The sequence below is a fragment of the Talpa europaea genome (genome assembly GCF_964194135.1).
Source record: "Talpa europaea genome assembly, chromosome: 13".
In the NCBI taxonomy this organism is placed as follows: Eukaryota; Metazoa; Chordata; class Mammalia; order Eulipotyphla; family Talpidae; genus Talpa; species Talpa europaea.
In genome coordinates, this window is record NC_140080.1 from 1901423 (window position 1) to 1922103 (window position 20681).

General features: G+C 44.3%; 1 protein-coding gene across 1 annotated transcript in view; it reads right to left on the bottom strand.

The window, feature by feature from the left end:
• The window catches only part of TACR3 (tachykinin receptor 3), a gene marked incomplete at both ends in the record, with an annotated part of 44173 nt that extends 42646 nt beyond the window's left edge, over positions 1-1527 (bottom strand). The window contains one exon of the mRNA XM_084251985.1: positions 1115-1527. Coding sequence (XP_084108111.1) covers positions 1115-1527 — 413 coding nt within the window. The remainder of the gene's footprint in view (positions 1-1114) is intronic.
• Positions 1528-20681: the final 19154 nt, after the last annotated feature.

A 20681-nucleotide genomic window follows, 5' to 3' on the forward strand; every position in this document is an offset into this window, starting at 1 on the left:
TGGTAAGAACACATTCCCTTGACTAAGTCTTTAAAATATTGAGTATCTGAAACAAGCATGTGTCAGCTTTTGTTAAAAATGGTAACACGCACATTTTGTATCTTTAGTAACTGAGGAATGAGAACTTGGAAAAAGGCTTTTTCTCCTTAGACGTGAAGTATCAGTTGCACACTCTCAATTTTCATGAAATTTCGTAACACATCATTAACCTTTCAAGAAGACCGAGAATTTCATAAAGCAACAGGCTGCCGCCTCTCCAGGGCAGCAGCCGGACTGAGGTTAAAGGGACATCGCCCCTTGAGCCGCCCGCAGAGACTCGGCTCCACGGGAGGGTTGCGTTAGCACAGCAGGGGATTGAGGCTGAGCACCCCCCGGCGGGCATTCACCCGCGCGTCCGGCTAGCACGCGCACTTCACCACGCTCCCTGAGGCAGCACAAACCACCGCGACTCCGAAACGCCTCCAGTATCAGAACAAACGCCGGGGTCTACAGCTTCTTCGGCTGCCTAAGCACCTAATGAGCCCCGCTGCCGCTGGGGGGTGGGGGGTGGCGCGTTCCAAGAAGTATCTGAAATGGCCACAAAGCCGAGCCTCTCCTTTTCAAATCGCTCATCCTGGGAGCCTCTGCTGCCCATCCTTGCAGGATGCGGAGGCACCTCCCGGAGGCGGACTGGGCAGCGCGCCGCCTGCACGAGCCCGTCTGCGGAGCTCCCAGCCGAGAACAGTCGGTGTTGCCTCCGCGGGATGCGCCCCAGGAGGCAAAGCCCGCGGGGCGAGTGGGCCTGGGGCGGGCGCAGCGGCCGCGGGGAGCGGGAGGGAAGGTGGAGCGGCCGTCCGCCGTTCCTCCAGAGGGGCTGCAGGGAGGGGCCGAAAGCCAGTTCACCGGGAACCCACGTTTCCCGGCAAGCCTGCAGCCACTCACGAAGTTTGTCTCCACCCGTTTGCTGGTCCGACTCCCCGTGACCGATCTTCCCCTCTCGCTCGCCCTCAGTCCCTCGGGGGCCTCTCAGGGTGGAGAGGGGAGCCCGGGGAAGCAGAAGCAGCCGCGCCGCCGAGAGCACCGCGGCCCGCGCGCCCCTGCCCGCCCTCGCTCCCGCGCGGCCCCCGCCGCTCACCTGTCCACCGCGATGGCCGTCATGGAGTAGATGCTGGCGAACACCGCCGTGATGGGGAAGAAGTTCTGGAAGCGACAGTAGCTGGCGCCGAAGTACCACTCGCTGTGCAGCGCGTAGATGAAGTTGACCAGGGTGTTGAAGGCGGCCATGGCCGCGTCGGAGAAGGCGAGGTTCACGAGGAAGTAGTTGGTGACCGTCCGCATGCGCTTGTGGGCCAGGATGATCCAGATGACCGTGACATTGCCGAGCACGGCCACGGCCACCACGGCGCCGTAGGCCAGGGACCAGAGCGCGATGCGCCAGGACGGCTGCACGAACTGGTTGGTGAGGTTGGCGCGCGGCTGCGCGGGCGCCGGGGAGGCGTGGGGCGGCCCGAGCGCGGCGCTCAGGTTGCCCGCGTCCGTCCAGTCCATCGCGGCGGTCGGCCGCCGGGCTCCCCGCGCCCCCGGGGCTCGCTCGGCGGCGGGGCGCTGGGCGCGGGCGGGCGCGGGGCGCGAGGGGACGGCTCCGGAGCAGCGGGCGGGGGCGCGGCGCGGCGGCGCACTTTATAGCCCCGCCGACCCCGCGCGGGGACGGGAGGGGCCGCGGCGCCGACCAACCCCGGCCGGCCCGCCCGCCCCCGGGATGCGCTGCCGCGCCGGGCCCGCGGGGGCTCTCCGCGGGCGCCTCCCGCCGCAGCTCCAGAAGCCGCGGGGCTCCGGGTCCCAGGGCCCCTCAGCCCGTCCTGCTCTCGGCCGCGGGAGTCTCCCTCCCTGTGCGCTGCCCGGCGGGTGTGCGCAGCCTGCAGCGGGCGCGGTTTTCAAGGCGTTGCTGCGGTCTGGGAGTTCACGCGTGTGCTTTTCTGCCCGTGCTCTCGTCCTGACTCCGGGCCCAAGTCCTCTCGCTCCGCTCCCACTTGCCAAGCAACCCCCACCGCCCGCCCGCCCCAGCCATCCCTGCACTCCGCCCTTTGCCCTCGGCGGCGGGTTTCTGCTCGAGTGGGAACCCGCAGCTCACTGAGCGGAAACCAGAAACCCCAGATGTAGGTTTCCCGAAACCTATGGAAGAGCCTGGAATGTCTTCCTTCCGCTAGGGTGCATAAATGCGGGAAGCTGTCAAGATACTAACAGGGTCACATGGACCCCAACATCTGCCATCCTGGATTTCAGGCCTGGCCACCGAGACGGCCCGAGTGGCTGGCAAACCTGGCTTCTGAGGCCCAGCGGGGCCGGCGAGGCCTCGGGCTCTGGAGGAACAGGCCGTGCTCTCCAGGCACTGGGCCATGGACCAGGGCGTCCCACAGCAAAGCACTCTTCTGTAACCCCTGAAGGGACTTGGGGTGAGGACATTTCAGCCACCTCCTGAACTCACTTTTTCTTACTTGGACATGAAGTCTTGGTTTTCCTGTTTTCTGTTTTGTTTTTAAAGCTACCTTCCAGGCTGACACGGGGATAAGCCCTTTCAACAGAGTTGTCCTTCTGAGCCACCAGGCAGCAGAGGACCCTGCAGCTTTGCAGGCTTCCCTTCTGCCATCCCTGTGCATTTCACCTGAACATTTTCAGATAAAATGGATCAGACAACATCTTTCAAGAAAATTCAGCTTGTGATGTGTGAAAACTTTGTATTCTGTGTTCCCTGGGAATTATTAAAACCTGCCACGATAATTGCATTAAGTGGGCTTTGGGGACTGTTGATGGACATTTTCCAATTTGCTTTTTTTAAAAAATAAAATGAAAAGGGTACTACAGAAACAGAGGCACCCGATACACAATCCTGCTGTAGAATAAGTGCATACTGGGAAGGAAAATTATTAGAGGTCATTATTTCCTATTTCTTGCCAGAGATGCCTATGAAAATGTGGTAAATCACAATTAATAGATTTCACCCTTCCTGCTAATTCTGAATTAAACAGTTTCCTTTTGAAAAGGAAATTACTTCTCTCTGCCAATTCACCATCCAGAAATGACTTAGGTTACAAATAAAAGCCCCTTTATTCCTTAATGAAATCAATGAGGAAATAAATTTCTTTGCGTGATCTACAACTTATTCCAGATTACATCATGAGTCATGTAGTGGTTTGGTTATTATATACATTTTGATCAAATATTTAACACTGGAAAATTAATGTGAATGTACAGAAATAACCCACTTAGTTTCTCCTGTTGCTTTACATATTCTCACAGATCCTTGTAACTCCATGATTCTGCCTTTGCAGCAGTAACACATAAGCAGAAGTGAAACGACAAAAAAAAAAAGGGGTGATGACAGGATTAGAGAGAGTTCTCGCGACGCGACGGGGTTGCATTTTGCTGAAGATTTCCCTTGCAGCGCACTAGCTTTTATTTCAGTACAGTCCCAAGTGTTTGGTTTTGCCTTTAGAGGGAGATTCAAAACGTTATCACCAAGACTGATGTTCAGATGCTTTCTGCCTGTGTTTCATCCTAGCAGTTTGGTGTCTTTCATTTAACATTTTTAAAAAAGGTAAATTTTAAGTGTATTTTGTGTATTTAAGCTCATACCACAATATGAAAAAAAGACATAGTCCTTAATCTTTTCTTTGGAAAATGAACAAAATACATAAAAATCTTTTAATACTTTGAATAATTTAAAACAATCTAGTAATATTTCTTTAGATTTTCCAATCCATGGAATTAGATAGTATTTTGGCCAAAATTATGTTTCTGCTAACTTAGAACAGCTCTACTAGAGGGAGTCATCTGTCAAGTACAGAAGCAAAGAAATGGCAATAAATGCTACTGGAACGTCCGCAATCTAGAATGCGGGCTGTCCTTGGCATTAGTGACAGTAGCTATCTACCCACTTTGTATGCAATTAAAAATGTATTTCTTTGTGATGACTACGACTGTAGCCACTGCTCAAGAGGGGAAGGAGGTCTGCAGTGAGAGAGGTCGAGGTGACCAGCCCCCAGGCTGTGCAGAGTGGGCTGAGGAAACTACAAACAAGAACAGTCACCAGGACACATTAACTATGCTGAGGACACGAGAGTCAACGATTAATCTGCATTGTGGAGCACTGGGTGAGCTCCGGCTGGATCAAATCTGTTCTTCCTTGGAAGTGATTATTAGCTAATGTCCAGGGACTCTGCAGGCGGAAGTTCAGGAGAGCGTCAGAGCTCTTCTGTGGCAGTACTGGCCCATTGTCTTTTTCCACTGGAAATGATTTCACTCATTTTCTTCCCAAATCATGTAGATAAAAACAAATGAGTTACTGAGAATACAACTTCTGCTGAAGAGCAGCACAGATGTAAGATGGGACTCTGGGTGGGGCGAGGCAAACAGGATTGTTTGCCTGACCTGGAGAATTTCTTAGTTCACAGGAAAACATCAGCACATATCATTAGGCAGAGTGAAGCAAACACGAATAGCACCTAAAGGCTGTACTTTAAGCAAGAACCAAGGCAAAGGTCAAGGCACTGAGTGTGCAGTGTCCAGCCCAGCAGCCACTAGTGTCGTGGCCAGTGAGCCTTGAGATGCGGCAGCCGGAGTGCATTAAGTGTACCCGCATTAGACCTCTCCCAAAAACAAAAGCCAGCATCTTCTTTCTCGCCCACTGACTACAAGCAGAAGTGAGAAGAACAAACAGGCTGGGTCATTATCTGTATCTTTGTAAAACTAGATAAAGGATATGTAAGAACCTATTGCACACTGAAAAACTGAATGTAAGTCAAACAATAGAATTCGATACATTCGTTCTCAAAGAACAAGCTATTTTACCCCCCTCCCTAAAAGGACTTTTCCAGATACTGAAACATCTCATTAGTAGAGCCAAAAGTTTCACATCCTGAATACACTATAAATGATGTAAGCAATTTACCATCATATTTTTGTTAAATGAAATCCCGGCTGATTACAAACGACCAATGATTTCATGGCTACACCAGAGCAAGCCACAGCACTTGGGCATCTCTAGTTATTAATTAACAAGTATTGAAAATGATAATGCACACTCCATGGACTCTATCTGCAAAGGAAGAAAATTAACACCATCTCAACCAATGTGAAATGAACTCCCTCTGCAGTCTGTATTTTGGAGTGATGTGATCAACCATGGCAATAGCTATATTCAATCAAAAATCATCACAGCATGATCACTGCCAAGTTTCCTAATGAGATGTGAATAGTGGTAACTCTTATACTGCACTTACTCCTTTCAAAAGGAAGGAAGCTCAGAGAGCTATAATTTAGAGAGCAGAAAGATAATATTTAGATATTTCATAGAACAAATGATTATGGTCACATAAATAATATGGTTATTAATCAATTAGCTCTGTCTTTTTTTTAACCATATAAACCCACTGGATTTTTAAATGTGAGCCAGAAACCAAGCTGAGCATTATATTATTAAAGAACTGATTAAATTCTTTAATTATTGTTGCAATGAAAGAAATTTTGAGGGACAATAACATTTGACAGATTAAATTTTTTTCATCCAATATTTTTTACCATATTTATATGTGGCGTGTATCTTCTATTAACATATTTTCAGGACTGTGTGATGAGTGAGGAGGAGCTGCCGGGCGGCTACCACAAATGTGGGCTAACGGCAACAGAGTCTGTAGTCAGGCAGTGGCAGTGGCCAGAGTGCTGAGACAGGGTAAAGGGGCTGGATTAAAATCTGTCAAGAAGGCAGAAAAGAAGCAATTCCCCACAGTTTAGAAGTTCAAAACCCTTAGGTACAATCTTCCACTTACATTCTGATTTTCTTATTTACATACCTCTCGGTAAACCACTTGCTGCTTTGTGTCTCCGTTTCTAAATCTGGAGAGACATGACTGCTGCGCTGTAGGAGTGTTGTGTCATACACATGCACAGTGGGTCTGACACACATGCTCGGGACTCCCTGTTAGCTGTGTGACGTAATTCAGGGATGAGCACTGAGAAAGAGTCAGCAGAAAAATAACTGCTCTACACTGAACAGTGTGGGGCGCTCGTTTTCTTTTTCTTTAGCTGGTGTTTTTCTGTTCACCTGGTTCATGTCTCTTCCATGGATTTCCACGGCTTCTCTCCCTTTCTAAGTGTTACTACCCTGAAGGCATTATCTCAAAGGACATGAAAGATAGGTAGCAGGATGCGAACTCTTAGCTCAGATGCTCCCACTGGCCGTCAACTGACCAAACTCACAGCTCCACCACACAAGGATAGTGGTCTCAGAACCGCTGACTGTACCTCTGTGAGACAACAGTGTGACCAGTTAGAGGTCAGGGTTTATGTGGAGGTTTTTCCCTTTAGACCTACGTCTCCAGCGATTCCCAAAGTCAATCAGTTCAGTTTCTCTTCCACACTCAAGAATGAAGCTGTTTAGTATGTTTTTAATACAGTAAGAGTTTTTGCTCTCAGCTTGCATCCCATTAAGGGACCCTCACAACTGCATAGTGATTTTTACATTTACACTTGTGTACATGAAGACTTAACTCTAAATTGTAAATTATCTAAGACTTAGACAAATGCACAATGTCACATGTTCACTGTCACGGTATCATCTATCACAGCTCAGCCACTTTGAAAACAACCCTTTCCACAAAATCCTGGCGACCACTGATCTGTTCAATTTTATAGCTTACCTTTCCCAGAACTTCATAATAATGGACTTCCATGGGAATTTCAGACAGATTTCTTTCACTTAGCAACATGCATCTAAAATCACCCATGCTTTTTTTTTTTTTTTAAGATTTATTTATTTATTCATACAAGCACTGGGTACAGTTAGAAGCGCAGGAGGGTGAGAGAATTCACCAGAGTCAGAGTAGGGAACAGAACAGGCAGACCGATGGAAGTACACTGCTGAGGGGAGCAGTGGGCGGCAGGAGAGGTCTGCGCGCCATGTGGGACCCTCGCCCAGTGGCCAGGGATCGAACCTGTGCTGCAGAGGCTGCAGGCAGCTTTGCAACCCAGCGCTCCATCACTGTGCCACTGGGGAGGCCCACCCATGCTTTTTTTTTTAAAAAAAGATTTATTTATGGATACAAGAACTGGGGTAGAAGCCAAAGGTGTGGGAGGTGAGAGGATTCACCAGAGACAGAGCGGGGAACAGAACAGGCAGACTGACTGAAATACACTGCTGAGGGGAGCAGTGGATGAGACAGGAGAGGTCTGCTGCGCCCTGCTGCAGCTCCCCTGGCTGGGATCAAACCCGTGCTGCAGAGGCTGTGGACAGCTTCACAGCGCTTTGCTTAACCCCTTGCACCACCAGTGAGGCCCCACCCAGGCTTTTTGTGGGACTTAGTAACATATTCCTTTTTATCACTGAGTTCCATTGTGGGATATGGTTCCATTCACTCTGCTTTCCATTTACCCCTTCTCTTCTGCCAGAGGCCCCTCTGTGGCGCTCCTCAGTGGGCTCTCTCCACTGTCGTCACAATTACAGCGGAGCCCTTTCCGGTTCCAGTAATGTGTGGGGGAGGGAAACCTTCCAACCTCCTGTGAGCTCACCTCCCCTGTGCCTTCACGAGTGCATCTAATCCCTCTTCAGTTGTCACTTCATACTCCAGTTCCTAACTTGCCCATCTTGCCCCTCTCCTCCCATCTTGGCCTGCGCCAGTCCCAGCTTAGAGCCTGAAAGCCCCGTTTCCTGTTCCCTGTTTTCTATAGCTTTCCCCTGGCAGCTGGGACCGCAGCTAGGAGGGGTTAGAGTGTGCAAGGGGTTCCGCTCTCCTAGCGCTCCTGAATTCATTCAGCTGAGGGGGGCTTCAGCAGGTGCTGGGAGTCTGCCCTGGAGAGCAGGCTGCGATGGGTGGCGGCTGGGACTCCCACAAGGCCCCTCTTCTGGCCAGAACGAGGGAGGGAGGGGCCCTTTCCTGCACCTCACAATGAACAGCTGGTGGGGTTCTTCGAGGGGAAGCCCACAGAAGTTTCTAGTGGGAGGGCAGCTTCGGGCTCCCCCGCCTCCCCCTCAGCCTCTGGAAGCTGCCACGCTTCCTCAGAAAGCACATCTTGGCTATGGGATCTCTCTGCATGTACCCCACTCTCCAGATTTGGGGTTTCCCTCTGACCTCAATTCCGTGATGGGTACAAAGTCATCCATTTTGTTTGCCCCACTTGTTCTCAGCATACTGATGGGAGCCAAGGCTTCCAATGCTTTATGTCAGAGCTAAAACTAGAACAGCCTTCTCGTGAATTTTTGGAGTATACATTTTATGTATCTCTGCCTTGTGTGCCAAGTAATAATTCCTGATTCAGTAATGGCTTTTTGACATTATCGTGTATATTGCATTTGCATCTGAATGTGGTAGAATTTCACAGTCTAGCCCAGACACATCAGGGATTGAAGTGACCAAGTGAAATTAGAATAGAGACTACATTTCATAAAGGATTATCAAAAATCAAGAGCGTCTTCCAGGGAGCTGAGGTTAACTGTGTGAACTCGAGGTGGAGACTGGAAGGAGCTGTGTGTCCTCACTGTCGCACTGGCTGGCAAAGACCTGGAAGACAAAGACCCCGCTGCTTGCTGAGAAACGCAAGGGGAGTCTGTGGATGTGGGTATCTAGAGGGAACCAATGGAGCCCTGTTGTTTGGATAATGTTTTGACATGACTGTGCTAGGTGGGAAAGCGCCAGAGGGAATTGTACAAAGTAGTGAGAAGGTTAAGGGCAAAGAGGGGATGACTAGAACTAAGACTGTGATAGTAAGAAACTGCATCAAGCACTGGCGGATAGACCCAGCTGATGAAGAACCGCAACATCTTATAGGCTCAGCCATTTGATCTGTGGCCCGGGGTTCCCTAGTTCTTAGAGGTATTCGGCTAGCAGACGTAAATGTTAGCTAGAGAAATCTTCATTTTATTATGTAATGAGTACTAATTTATTATGTGTAAGGGGCAGGAGGACACGGAGCAGAATCTCTATGATCCAAGCAGATGGGGTAAGGAGGAGACTCCTAGAGCCCTCAGTGGCTTTTACAGGCTTTTACTGGGATTTACCAGGTACATAGCAAGCAGGGGTGCCGGAAGGCTGGCAGGCCTCCCAGCCCCCAGCAAGTCTTCACTCTATCTGGGCTCTACGGTGTTCTCTGGTGGTATCTGCTTCTCTTCCGCTCTCTTTCTCTCTGTTTCTCTGCTCCTCTGCTCTACTCTCTGCTTCTTCTGGCATTTCCATGATGCCGCCCTCACAAGTCCAGCCTTAGCCCAGCTGTACCCACTTACGCATGCCCACACCCTACTCCAAGTGCCTGTCATCAGGCATGCATTCAGGACCACAAGGATCCATCATCGATCCTAATGGCGGGAGGGCAGAAAAGCCTGAAAATCACCCTGCATTATGTGAGGCATTTAAAGTTTTTTATATAACTTCAATGGCCTTCTTTGATATTTGAAACTTACTGGTCCATTTTATGTTTATATTTAAAAGTTATCTGTGCCAATCTACTAACTAATTAATCATATATTCACCCACAGATTTAGTACATTCAGAATTGTCCAGACTGCAATCTGCTTTATTATAGATTTTTTAAGTAAACTAATCTTTTCTAGTTTTTCAAAGAAATAATGCTATTTCTAGAAACTAATATCCAGACAATATCTAATGTGAGTCATTTGTTTTCAATCAGACAGGCTGGCACAATTTTTTTTTTTTCTCTTACACTCTAGGTTATTTAAAGATACTCAACAAAGATTTGTTCAAAGGTATTTAACATGAAAATGGAAAAATCCTTTCATGGATAGTTTTTCAATGAAGAGCTTTTATAGTTTCTACCTTCCTTTCCTTAACCTGGGGTTTTGTGACTGGTTGTAAATTTGTTCCTTTTTCCATATTAAAATTTCATGCTAGCTGTATCAGGAAAATGGTTATTGTATTAATAGCTGTGTTCTAGTCTATTAGATGTTCCTAGTTGTATATTTGTCATTGTCAATAATATCAAAGCTTCTTTCCCCTTTTGACTGTAACTTTAATAAGACCCCAACAGACCATAATTGGTTCTAAATGGGAAATGGAGACCAGCTGGGTAGCACATGTTTTTTCTGCAACATATAGGGATTGTTAGCGTGTATTACCTATCTCTCAAGGCCCATTCAGGGGCAATCTTCTCCATTAGGTTATTTCTTCCTAGAGTTGCTTTCACTAATTTCTGCCGTTCCTGAAATTCACTGATGCGCATAGTATAATCTCCAAAAAGTGATCATTGGTTGGATTTTTAACACGACCCCTACTATTCCTACACTGTAATGGTGTATTTTTGTCACACCTTGTATTTTACAAAGATGGCTATGTTGATTATTTTCCATCCCACATGTTCTTTGACAACTCTTCACACCCCCTTCCCCTGGGGCACGTGAGTAGATTACAGCCAACAGGGTGCAGTGGAAGTGCCGCCTGTGAGCACAGGGGCCCTCTCCACACAGCCTGTCTCTCAGTCGCTCGACTCAACGTGGGAAGGAAGTATCAGGGAAGATTTCAAGATAATATTTCCACTCAGACCTGAGGAGGCCAAGAAGCGGGATCGGTCCACAAAGCCAGTGGGCAGCAGCACGAGACCCAGCTGGAGCCACAGTGGGGAGACTGAGTCCGGAAGCACAGGCTTTCACGTATGAAAAACTGTCATTACTGGAAGCTCAGATCAGAGCAGACATAGAGCTTACCATAAAGGAGCTTATTTACCTGCCAAGAAGCATGTCCCCACAATCCATGATAGACTTATGGTGTCCATGAACTCTTTCATATGGTAAATGGTGGTCTGATTATGGCTATTCACTTGATTTTCCTCTGAAATTGCAAAGGATTCTAGCTAGGTGAAGAGAAATACTACCCAATGGTATCATTTCAATATATGACTTAGATGAGCAGTTTTTAAATGAGCAAGGGAGGTTATAAATGTTGTCTATGTTCTCAGCAGCCTTATTTACATCTGCAATTATTAGTAAAACATAAAAATAAGTTGCATTAATTTGCATTAAAGATTAACATACACATATATATGGATCCTATATGAGATACTAATGTTATTGTTCTGTGAGTAGTTCATCAACTCATAGGGAAAGTACAATGATGTCAGTAAAAGAGAACTCAGAAAAGTAATTATACAGAATATTCTACCTAATTCATACATGGCTGTGCCAATGCACCCTAAAATGGGAAAATGACATCTATTTTGATAAATATAAAGCCACCACGTATAGATGTTTTTGAAATAAACTCCTACTTGGAAGATTGGCATCAAGGACAAGCACATGTCACCAATGTTCTTCGATGCATATAAAAAGACATTTTCTCTGTGTTTCTGGTTTCTGCAAAAACACATCTATTGCGTTATAGCCACTACTAGCTCCTGGAGAGCACAGCATTATGGACAAAGCACTGGTCTGATTGCTTCCTACTGGGAGTACGTGAGCAGAAGGCAAGGGCATTGGATACAAGTGAAAACTGCTGCAGCATAATTTCTAGTTTCTTGAAATCTTCACAGGCTATCTGAGCTGACAGCTCTCTTCAGCTTCAGAATTCCTATTAGGTAAGTTGCTTATAATAAATTTTCTCATTTATCTAACAAAGGTTATTGAGGTCATTTTATGTTCCTGAAAGGAAAAAGGTGTTCAGAGATAATGGACAAATGAACAGCAAATTCATAATAGAGTTCTCTGTGTGAGATGTTCATTATACAGAGAATTCTCTGGAAAGATAAGAGAAGGGGATTTGGGCTTCCCCTGGTGGTACAGTGGTTAAGCGCTGGGCTGCAAAGCTGCCCACAGTCTCTGCAGCGCCGGTTCGATCCCCGGCTGCCGGCGAGGGTCCCACATGGCACGAAGACCTCTCCTGCCTTGCCCATTGCTCCCCTCAGCGGTGTACTTAGTCAGTCTGCCTGTTCTGTTCCCTGCTCTGGCTCTGGTGAATTCTCTCAACCCTCCCGTGCTTCTGAGTGTACCCAGTGGTTGTATAAATAAATAAATCTTTTTTAAAAAATTTAAAAAAAAAGAGAAGAGGATTTTATTCAGGCTTGGAAGAGAACTCCTTCCTAAAGGACTTGACCTTGGGAAGATAAGCTGTGCTCTCCTGGGAATGACCTAGTGACAGGGTGTTCAGGAAGAGAAAGGCAATCAGATACAGAGCCAGTAGGGAGAATGTTTCTCTCTGAGAGAAGGCTGCACGTGAAGGGGCAAAGCTGGAAGAAGGCAGGAGTGAAGCAGCATGCCCAATGAAGTGTGTGCTGGATGAAGGAGGCAGAGTGACAGAGTCACTGAAGGCTTCTCAGAAACTCTCGTGTCTGTGTACAGAGAACCTGGGAGAAGAGTCTGAGACAGACTGGTGCAGCGACATGTGAGAACCTTCAAGAACTGAAGTGAAGCCCTTGGCTCTTCCCTTTCTCGGCTTGTGACCTCCTCTGAGGACCTGCTGAGCGCTGCTCCCCGATAGTGCATGTCATAAGATGGCAAGTGCTACTCCACAGATGGCAGCAGTTCTCTCAGGGACGGAGCCCACACTGGGCCTCTCTGGAGAGTCAGAGCTGAGTGATGGGGATGAATCAGGGCAGCACGCAGGGCAAGATGGCATGACAATGTGGTGATGTGGAGAATGAAATTACTGCGATCGAGTAAATTCAAGAACTGAATGCAAAAAAGGAAATGCCAGAGGATCTAAAATTATTAAAATCTTATTCTAGAACATGAAATAAATGGATCAATTACCAGTGACTTAAGAAAAATTTGAAATGTAAAGAAAATTGTCCAATTAGTATCTGCCCTTCTCTCCTCTAAAAATAAGCATGGCCCGAAAGCTTTCTGAGGGAAATCTATGAAACTGCTAACAATCTATAAAATGTGAATAAAATAATTAGAGTATAGGAAGAAAGTCTTCCTCATTATTTCCACGTAGGAAGCATAAGAGTTATACCAAAGACTGACAAAGGCAGCTGCAAAGAGAAAATTACAGATCATTCTCAATGACAATATTGACAGAAGAATCCAAAAAACATAGCAATATAATCTAGTGTGATGTAGCCTAATAAGTGGGATTTATCCCCAATACATGAAGACAGCTCTATTGTTCACATTACAAATATACCTAAAGGGAAAGTTATCCAGCCTCACACCATCATAGCTACATATACCAAAGAGGCATTTGATTGAACATTTATTTCTGGTAAATTCTCTCTGTAAAGTATTTCTTTAATACATAAACTGTATATACATGTTATCCTGTAGTTGAACGTCACGGTGTGAAAAAGATGTCACATTAAAACCAGGTAAACACGAAGGAGTTTATGATCGCCACTGTGATTTTGTTTTTTCCTGGATTTTAGTTATCACTTTAATGTTTTCAGCACTTCTACTATCTTCAACAGCTCCTAGTACTACTGATCTACGCAGAAAGTCAGGTACACAAGAATTAGTACTCTCTGCAGAAGGATGTGTACATTCTTTTCCGGGGCTACAACCCCAAGAAGAAACTCTCAATAGTCTCACACATCTAGCGAATGACCAAGAGAAAAATGCTGCGCTTGGCCTCCCTGGTGGCTCAGGGGTTAAAGACAGCACTATCAAGCTATCATCAGACACTGCAGCACAAGTTCAGTCCCTGGCCAGGCAGATTCCCACATGGTGCAGCAGAGCTCTCCTGTCTCGCCCGCTGCTCCCCTCAGCAGTGTATTTCAGTCAATCTGCCTGTTCTGTTCCCCGCTCTGTCCCTGGTGAGTCCTCTCACCTCCCACACCTCTGGCCTGTACCTCAGCTCTTGCATGAATAAATAAATCTTTAAAAAAACTTTAAAAAGTGTTCAGCAAAACACTATTTTTTATTCTTTCCCTTATTATTGTACCATTTTTGTGTTCTTAAAAAAAACCCTCACACTTCCCTGTCAAGCCCGCCTTCATACAATTTAAGAGTTGAAAATTTTGTTCATATTTAATAGGCTTATATTTCAAGTGAGAAAGCAGAGCTTACTAAGACATTTTAAAATTTTGATCATTGCACCTCCTACAGCAGACATATCAATTTATTTGGTGGTAAATACAATAAATTATGTTTTGTTATCATGTAAGTCAAACACCTGCAATTTTCAACCATTACGCAATGAAACTTAGTAGTTCAGGCTTCCTATTTAATTAATTAAAATGCCTCATGAGGAAGTCACACTCCCGCTAAGATGTTGATGCAAGAGAAAAATCTTGCACCGACTGCTTCCATGATGGACAACAATGGGCAGACCAAGCCAAACCAACATCACTGGTTTACTGGAAGCACACAAATACAGCACCTCACAATGCACGTAGTGTAAAGTCATGTTCTGTTACCAAGAACTTCCCAGAGTCTTTGTTTTAAAATAATTTTCCACTAAAAATTTACTCTGGTTATTTCAAGAATTTTTCAACATCACAATTACAGTAACATCTTCCTGCATGTCTTTACACAGGCACACACCTGCTTGTGTGAATCCCTGTCTAACTTCATCCCCTTGCCTTGTTTTATTCTCTGCCCAATTTGTTTAGCTAAAATTGAATACTTGTTTGCAGCTATTTGACACTTGCAACTATGACAGACAACATTAAGATCAACATATTTATACATAAATCCTAGTCTTTCATCTGTTTCCCCCAGCTTACTTTTTCCTCAGACTTCTGAGTCATCAGCTTAGGTTCCTGATCTATTTCCTTAAATTGCTTTCTAGAAAGAGTGCATGAATTTAAGTATCTACCAGACATAAGTGAAAATGCCCACTTTGCTTTATTCCAACTACAGAATTCATTAGATGCCACTCACGATTCCACCTCCAAGACTTCAAGAGGTCTTAGAGGGTACACAGGGTATCAATATGTGTATCAGCTCCATGTAAACGTGTGGGGACAATAAAATAACCTGCCCTCCAAATAGATCTATAATTTTATCTAAAGATATAAAAAAGTCAAAAATAAATGCAGAGTTCACTCATGTTTCTCTATGGACAAATCTGATATTATAAACACATTTTTTTTCTCCAGAAGCAGCCTATGAATTCAAAGTAACCCCAAATAAAACCTTAAAAGATTTGTCATGGAACTTGCAAATTAATTTTAGTTTACAAAAAATGTTTAAGAACAGTTACAGAAATTTAAGAGGAATCTGGCATGATGGAACTATGAGGTTATTAAAAACACAGACTAGTAGCTTTGGTGTAACTGGATCAGTGGATCAGGATGGAAAGGGGGTGCCGAGTCACTGCATAAAGTGAGATTTAGTGCTAGATCGGTGGGGAAAATGGAGACTGTTTCATAAACGGCTGTGGGACAAATGGCTGTCCACTTGGGACAATAAAATTCGATTTCTACCGCAAAGCACGTGCCACATCTAGACAGACTGCAAATGCATGTATATACATACACACAGACACACACACAAGCATTCAAAGTAAATACTTTAAGCCAGAATTTCTTCCAAGGATAAAATTCAAAAGCATCAAAATAAAAATGTCCACCCTTGACTCCTGAAACTTTAAAACCTTCTTTATAATAAAGACAGCACAAAGATGTGGCCCAAAGAGACTTGGGACAATGTGTGCAACATAAATTCATACTCATAACTGCAGTTTTATTTTTGTGGACGCAGAAAGACAAAAGAAAGACTTTCTTAGTTGAATTAAAAACCTATGTTTGTTCGTCTATTGAAAAACTGGAATAAACAGGGTCTCCCCGGTAGCACAGCGATTGAGTGCTGTGTTGCGAAGCTGCCAGCATCCTCTGCAGCGCCGGTTCGATCCCCAGCCAACGGGTGAGGGTCCCGCATGGCGCACAGACCTCTCCTGCCACCTGCTGCTCCCCTAAGCAGTGTACTTCGTCAGTCTGCCTGCTCTGCTCTCCCCTCTGACTCTGGTGAATTCTCTCACCCTCCCGCGCTTCTGACTGTACCCAGTGGGGAGGGGGGAGAGAGAGAGAGAAAGAAAGAAAGAAAGAAAGAAAGAAAGAAAAAGAAAAACTGGAAAACATGAGCCCAGGTTTCTTTTCCATTTAGTGTTTTTGGGTTCTTTGGGTAGATTCCTAGGAGTTGAACTTCTGGGTCATATGGCAGATCCATTTTTAGTTTTTTAAGGAACCTCCAAAGCACTTATACAACACAACAACAACAACAAACAACAACTCAATCAAGTGTACATATTAATATAGCTATAATGTAACTTTGTCATTGTCCAACCTTCTCTGCATTTGGACATTTGTAGCTGAGCAGTAACTATTTCTCTCTTCATTTCTAATGTTAAAAATAATAGCTAGGCATCTAATACCTTAGGATTTTAGACTAAGATTTTAGACTTATGACGTTAACCCTAAAAGTAAACAAGTTTCCATTTTCTGCTTGCCAGGAAAGTCAATTTTGTCAGTAAGGGGTATGGCCTCAGCAAACAGAGAGCCCCAAACAGTAGTGTCTGCTATGTGTTTTCCCATGGGGACATTTGTGACAGGCACTTGCTGATGCTCATCTTGTTCTCAACTCTAAAAGGTCTTGAGCTCAGCCACTCCTGCACAACGATCTCCACAAGGCCCAAGGTCACTACTACAGCATATTTACACATATTTACAAGGCAAAAATGTGCCACCCTTACCAAAAAAAAAAATAAACAACAACAAAAAAATAAAGGTACTCGCAGTGGAGTCTACATACTTAAATCAGGAAGGGAACAGACTCTGCTGCAATCCTTGCTGGTGCAAAGCCATGTCACATAGAAGAGTCTCAGCTGAAAGATGATGGAGAAATGAGTTTCAGATTCACTACCTTACGTGGACTCGAGGAGGAGGAAGAGGCTTCTGGGCCTCTGTATGTGTTCTGGGTCAATAGCGCTACATTTCCTGCCAAATCAATCTAAGGAGATGTGCTTAAAAAGTCTGATGTTTACTGACATGATTTATTATGACGAATGACATTTTCATTATTTTAAATGTACCTGTAGTCGTAGTAGGTCAAATGACTACACACAGAGAGCTCTATGACATTTTTTTCCAAGGAATCACAAATAGGTATTTTTTGAAATTAGAAGCTACAAAGACCATGGTGAATCACATATTAGTACATGATTTACTATTCTCTCAGTTATGATTCATCACTGAAGCTGGGAAATATTTTTACCCATTAGGAATACACTGAAATATACGAATGATGGAGGAAAAAAAAAGATTTTAATGGACAGTCTGGGGAGTATTCTAGTACTGAGTAACAGCAAAAATAAGGGAAACCGAACAAATATTTGGTATCTGTTGTCTGACAGGCAGTGGATGATTTTTAGCAACACAGGTGTGATCTTCGAGCTCCAAGAGCTGTGTGTCCAGCAGAATGAACAAGGAATGAGCTCTGTTTCAGAAACTTGCATGTATAACACACAATCAGAGCCAAATTGTAATGCAGCCATTATTCCCCTCCCCCCTTTTAGAATAAAAATAAGGCTAGGAGAAAAATTAACTTAGGCAATGATAGAGTTGAGCAGGAAAAAAATCAAGTATTCATGAAATAAGCCTGAATACAAATCTGCTGCTTGCCCCCATGCTACCATGCAGCACTGAGCTTGGCCATAGCTTATACTCACCCCATTAAAGTGCCTTCAGTCCCTACGGATCATTTCAGGGGTTTGTCTTACTTCTTAAGCTCTAAATGGAGCTTGATTTTGTGATTTATAAAATGGTAATAACGTCTACATAAATTTTCTATAAGGTTTTAATGAGAAAATCCATATAATTCCTGCATTTTCTCAGTCCCTGGCAGAACGCAGGCTGTTCAGCAGGGCCAGCCCGCTGTGAGTCACGGGAGCGTGGGCACCCCAGGAGGGGCCTCGCTGGCAATGGTGGCGCAGCAAGAGTGCCCAGGTCGTGGGGCGGCCCGGTAGGTGTCCAGAAAGAGTGGTCACACACGTTATCGCGCTTAAACCATTCCCAGTCTTCCATCACTAATAATCTAATCAATGCTGGCAAAGCAGTGGTGACCATGTCCCTCCTTTCCCCCCACCCCGGGGTGAGACAAGGAGAGCAGAAAGCTGCATGTGTAGTCGGGGTATCGCACTTTCATCCTGACCAGGGCTGGGCTAACGGGCGTCCCGTGAAGAGTCTTACAGTTGTGTTTTTTCAACCCCATAATTACAGTTTTGGAAGTTTACCAAGGAGATGATGAGAAATTCCAGAAAATAATTAATACATGAGAATGTTCACTGTAGTAATATTTACTGTGGTAATGTTATGAACTTGAAGATTAAACAGCCTATGGTTATTTCATACTAAATATTAATACCCATCTAGTAAGAGAAATTACCATAACAATACTATCTAACCAAGAAATTTTTCAAGCCTACTATTAAATCAGAAAGCACGAATGATGCAACAACCCAGGCATTCTAGGTGGGAGCATGGTGTACCCTATCACAAAAGTAGCCAATGGCGCATTAGCTCCCTATCGCTGCCACAATACCCACCCCGCCCCCAAGAGGGCCCGAAAGCCATGTGGAGTTAATCACAGCGTATTTCTGAAGGTCAAAACTTGGAAATGGATCTCAAATCCAGGGGTCACTAGACCTCAATTCCTTTTGGAAGTTTGGGGGGAGAATTGGTTTCTCTGCCTTTTCCAGATTCTCGGGGTCCCCAACCATCATGGGCCCACCTCTCCCACGTCCAAGGCAGTAAGGAAGTTCAGGTTCATCCTGCTGCTCTGTCTGTACCTGCCGCTTCTGTTTCTTCCTTTCAGTTACAAAAGATTCTGTGACCACGGCCGACCTTCTGTGTCCTTCCACACCTCAAAACCCACCCACCATGATGGAAGGAAAGTCCTGCATGTTAGGCCTACAAGGCTCTTCTCTTGTCATCATTCCCTAATACAGTTCCCAACTGTTTCCTCAAACTTCCATTGTATTATAAGCAATCTGGAATCGATCTGCAGTATACAGGAGAGGATGTGCATAGGTTATGTGCAGATGCTGCACAATTACATATGCAGGACTTGAGCATGCTGGGATATGGGTGCCCGCGGGGGTCCTGCAACCAATCCTCAGTAGATGCTGACAGAGGACTCTCCTCCGGCCCATCCAGATATAGACATTAATCTAACCTCTCACCTCAAGGTCATCTGACAACTTTAATTCTCTGTACAACCCTAACTCTCCTTTGCCATGTAATCTAACGTATTTACAGTTTCTGAAGATCATCTAGTTTTGATGCAATTGTAAATGGCTGGTTTCTAATTTCTCTTTCTGATGGTTCACTGTTTATGTAAAGAAATGCAACTACTTTTTGTACATTGATTTTGTGGCACACAGCTTTACTGTATTCAGTGGTTATTTCTAGCAGTTATTTCATGGAGCCTTTGGGGTTTTCACATATAAACTCATATCATCTGTAACCTGTGACTGTTTTACGCCTTCCTTCCTATTGCATACCTTTCATTTCTTGTCTGACCACTCTGGCTAGGACTTGAAATACTATGTTGAGTAAGGACAACATACTGTGAGAATGGACTTCTTTGTTTTTGACCTCAGAGAGAAAGCTGTCAGTTTTTCAATGTTGAGTATAATGCTAGTTGCTGGTTGACCACATATGGCCTTTATTAGCTGAAGCACTTTCCTTTATGCCCATTTTATTTAGAGGTTTATCATAAATTGATGTCAGATCTTGTTAAATGTGTTTTCCACATATATTGAGAAGGTCATATGGTTAATTTTTAATTCTTCACTTTTGTTGACTTGGTGTACTACATTGATTATGTATACTGAAACATTTTGCATTAAACTCTTTTAACGCATTCCCGAATTTGGTTTACTAAGATTTTGTTGAGCATTTTTGCTTCTATGTTCATCACAGATACTGCTCTATAGTTGTCTTTTTTCACATGTTCTTATCCGGTTTTTGAAATCAGTTAATGTTGACCTAATTATATGTCTTCCCTCCTATTCAGTTTTTTAAAAGTTTGGTGAAGGATGCGTATTAGTTGTTTATTGAAGGGAAATAGATGATTATTTTTCCTGTTCTGTAGACTATATTTAATATCATGAAACAAGTGTTTTGATATTCGATAGAAATCAATCATTCAAACAGCTGGAAATACTGAAATATTTAGAAATTTAATATTTAGAACTTGAATTAGCCACACAAACTGAAATGTAAGATATTTAAATAAAAAACTGCTTAGGGAGACATTTACATCATAAAACGTCATTATGAGAAAATAAATTCCCAAATACGAAGCTTCTACCGTACGAATTTTTTTAAGAACAGTAACGACCCCCCAAAAAATTAACCAAGCTAAGCATAAGAAATATTAGACTACAAAATATTGAACTGAAAAACCGTGAATGAAAAAAAAAAAAACCAACTATTGAGAAATTCAAAACAGGTGAAAGTTGGTTCTTTGAGGACATAATAAAATTCATAAATCTCCAGTCTGACTGATTAGGGAAAAGTGAGAAGACAAAAATCATCAATGTCAGGAATTACATATCAATGACATAAGAGCTATAGCTAAAAAAAGAAAATAAGTGAATTTTATAAACAACCTTATTTGAACCTAGATGAGGTGGATAAAGCCCTGAAAAGCACAAACTAAAAAGCTCACTCAGTATGAAGCAGTAATCAGAAGAGCACTAATTATAGCTTCCGCACTGAAAACTTCAGTTCCATATGACTTCACAGCAGTGAATTCAGCTAATTCAAGG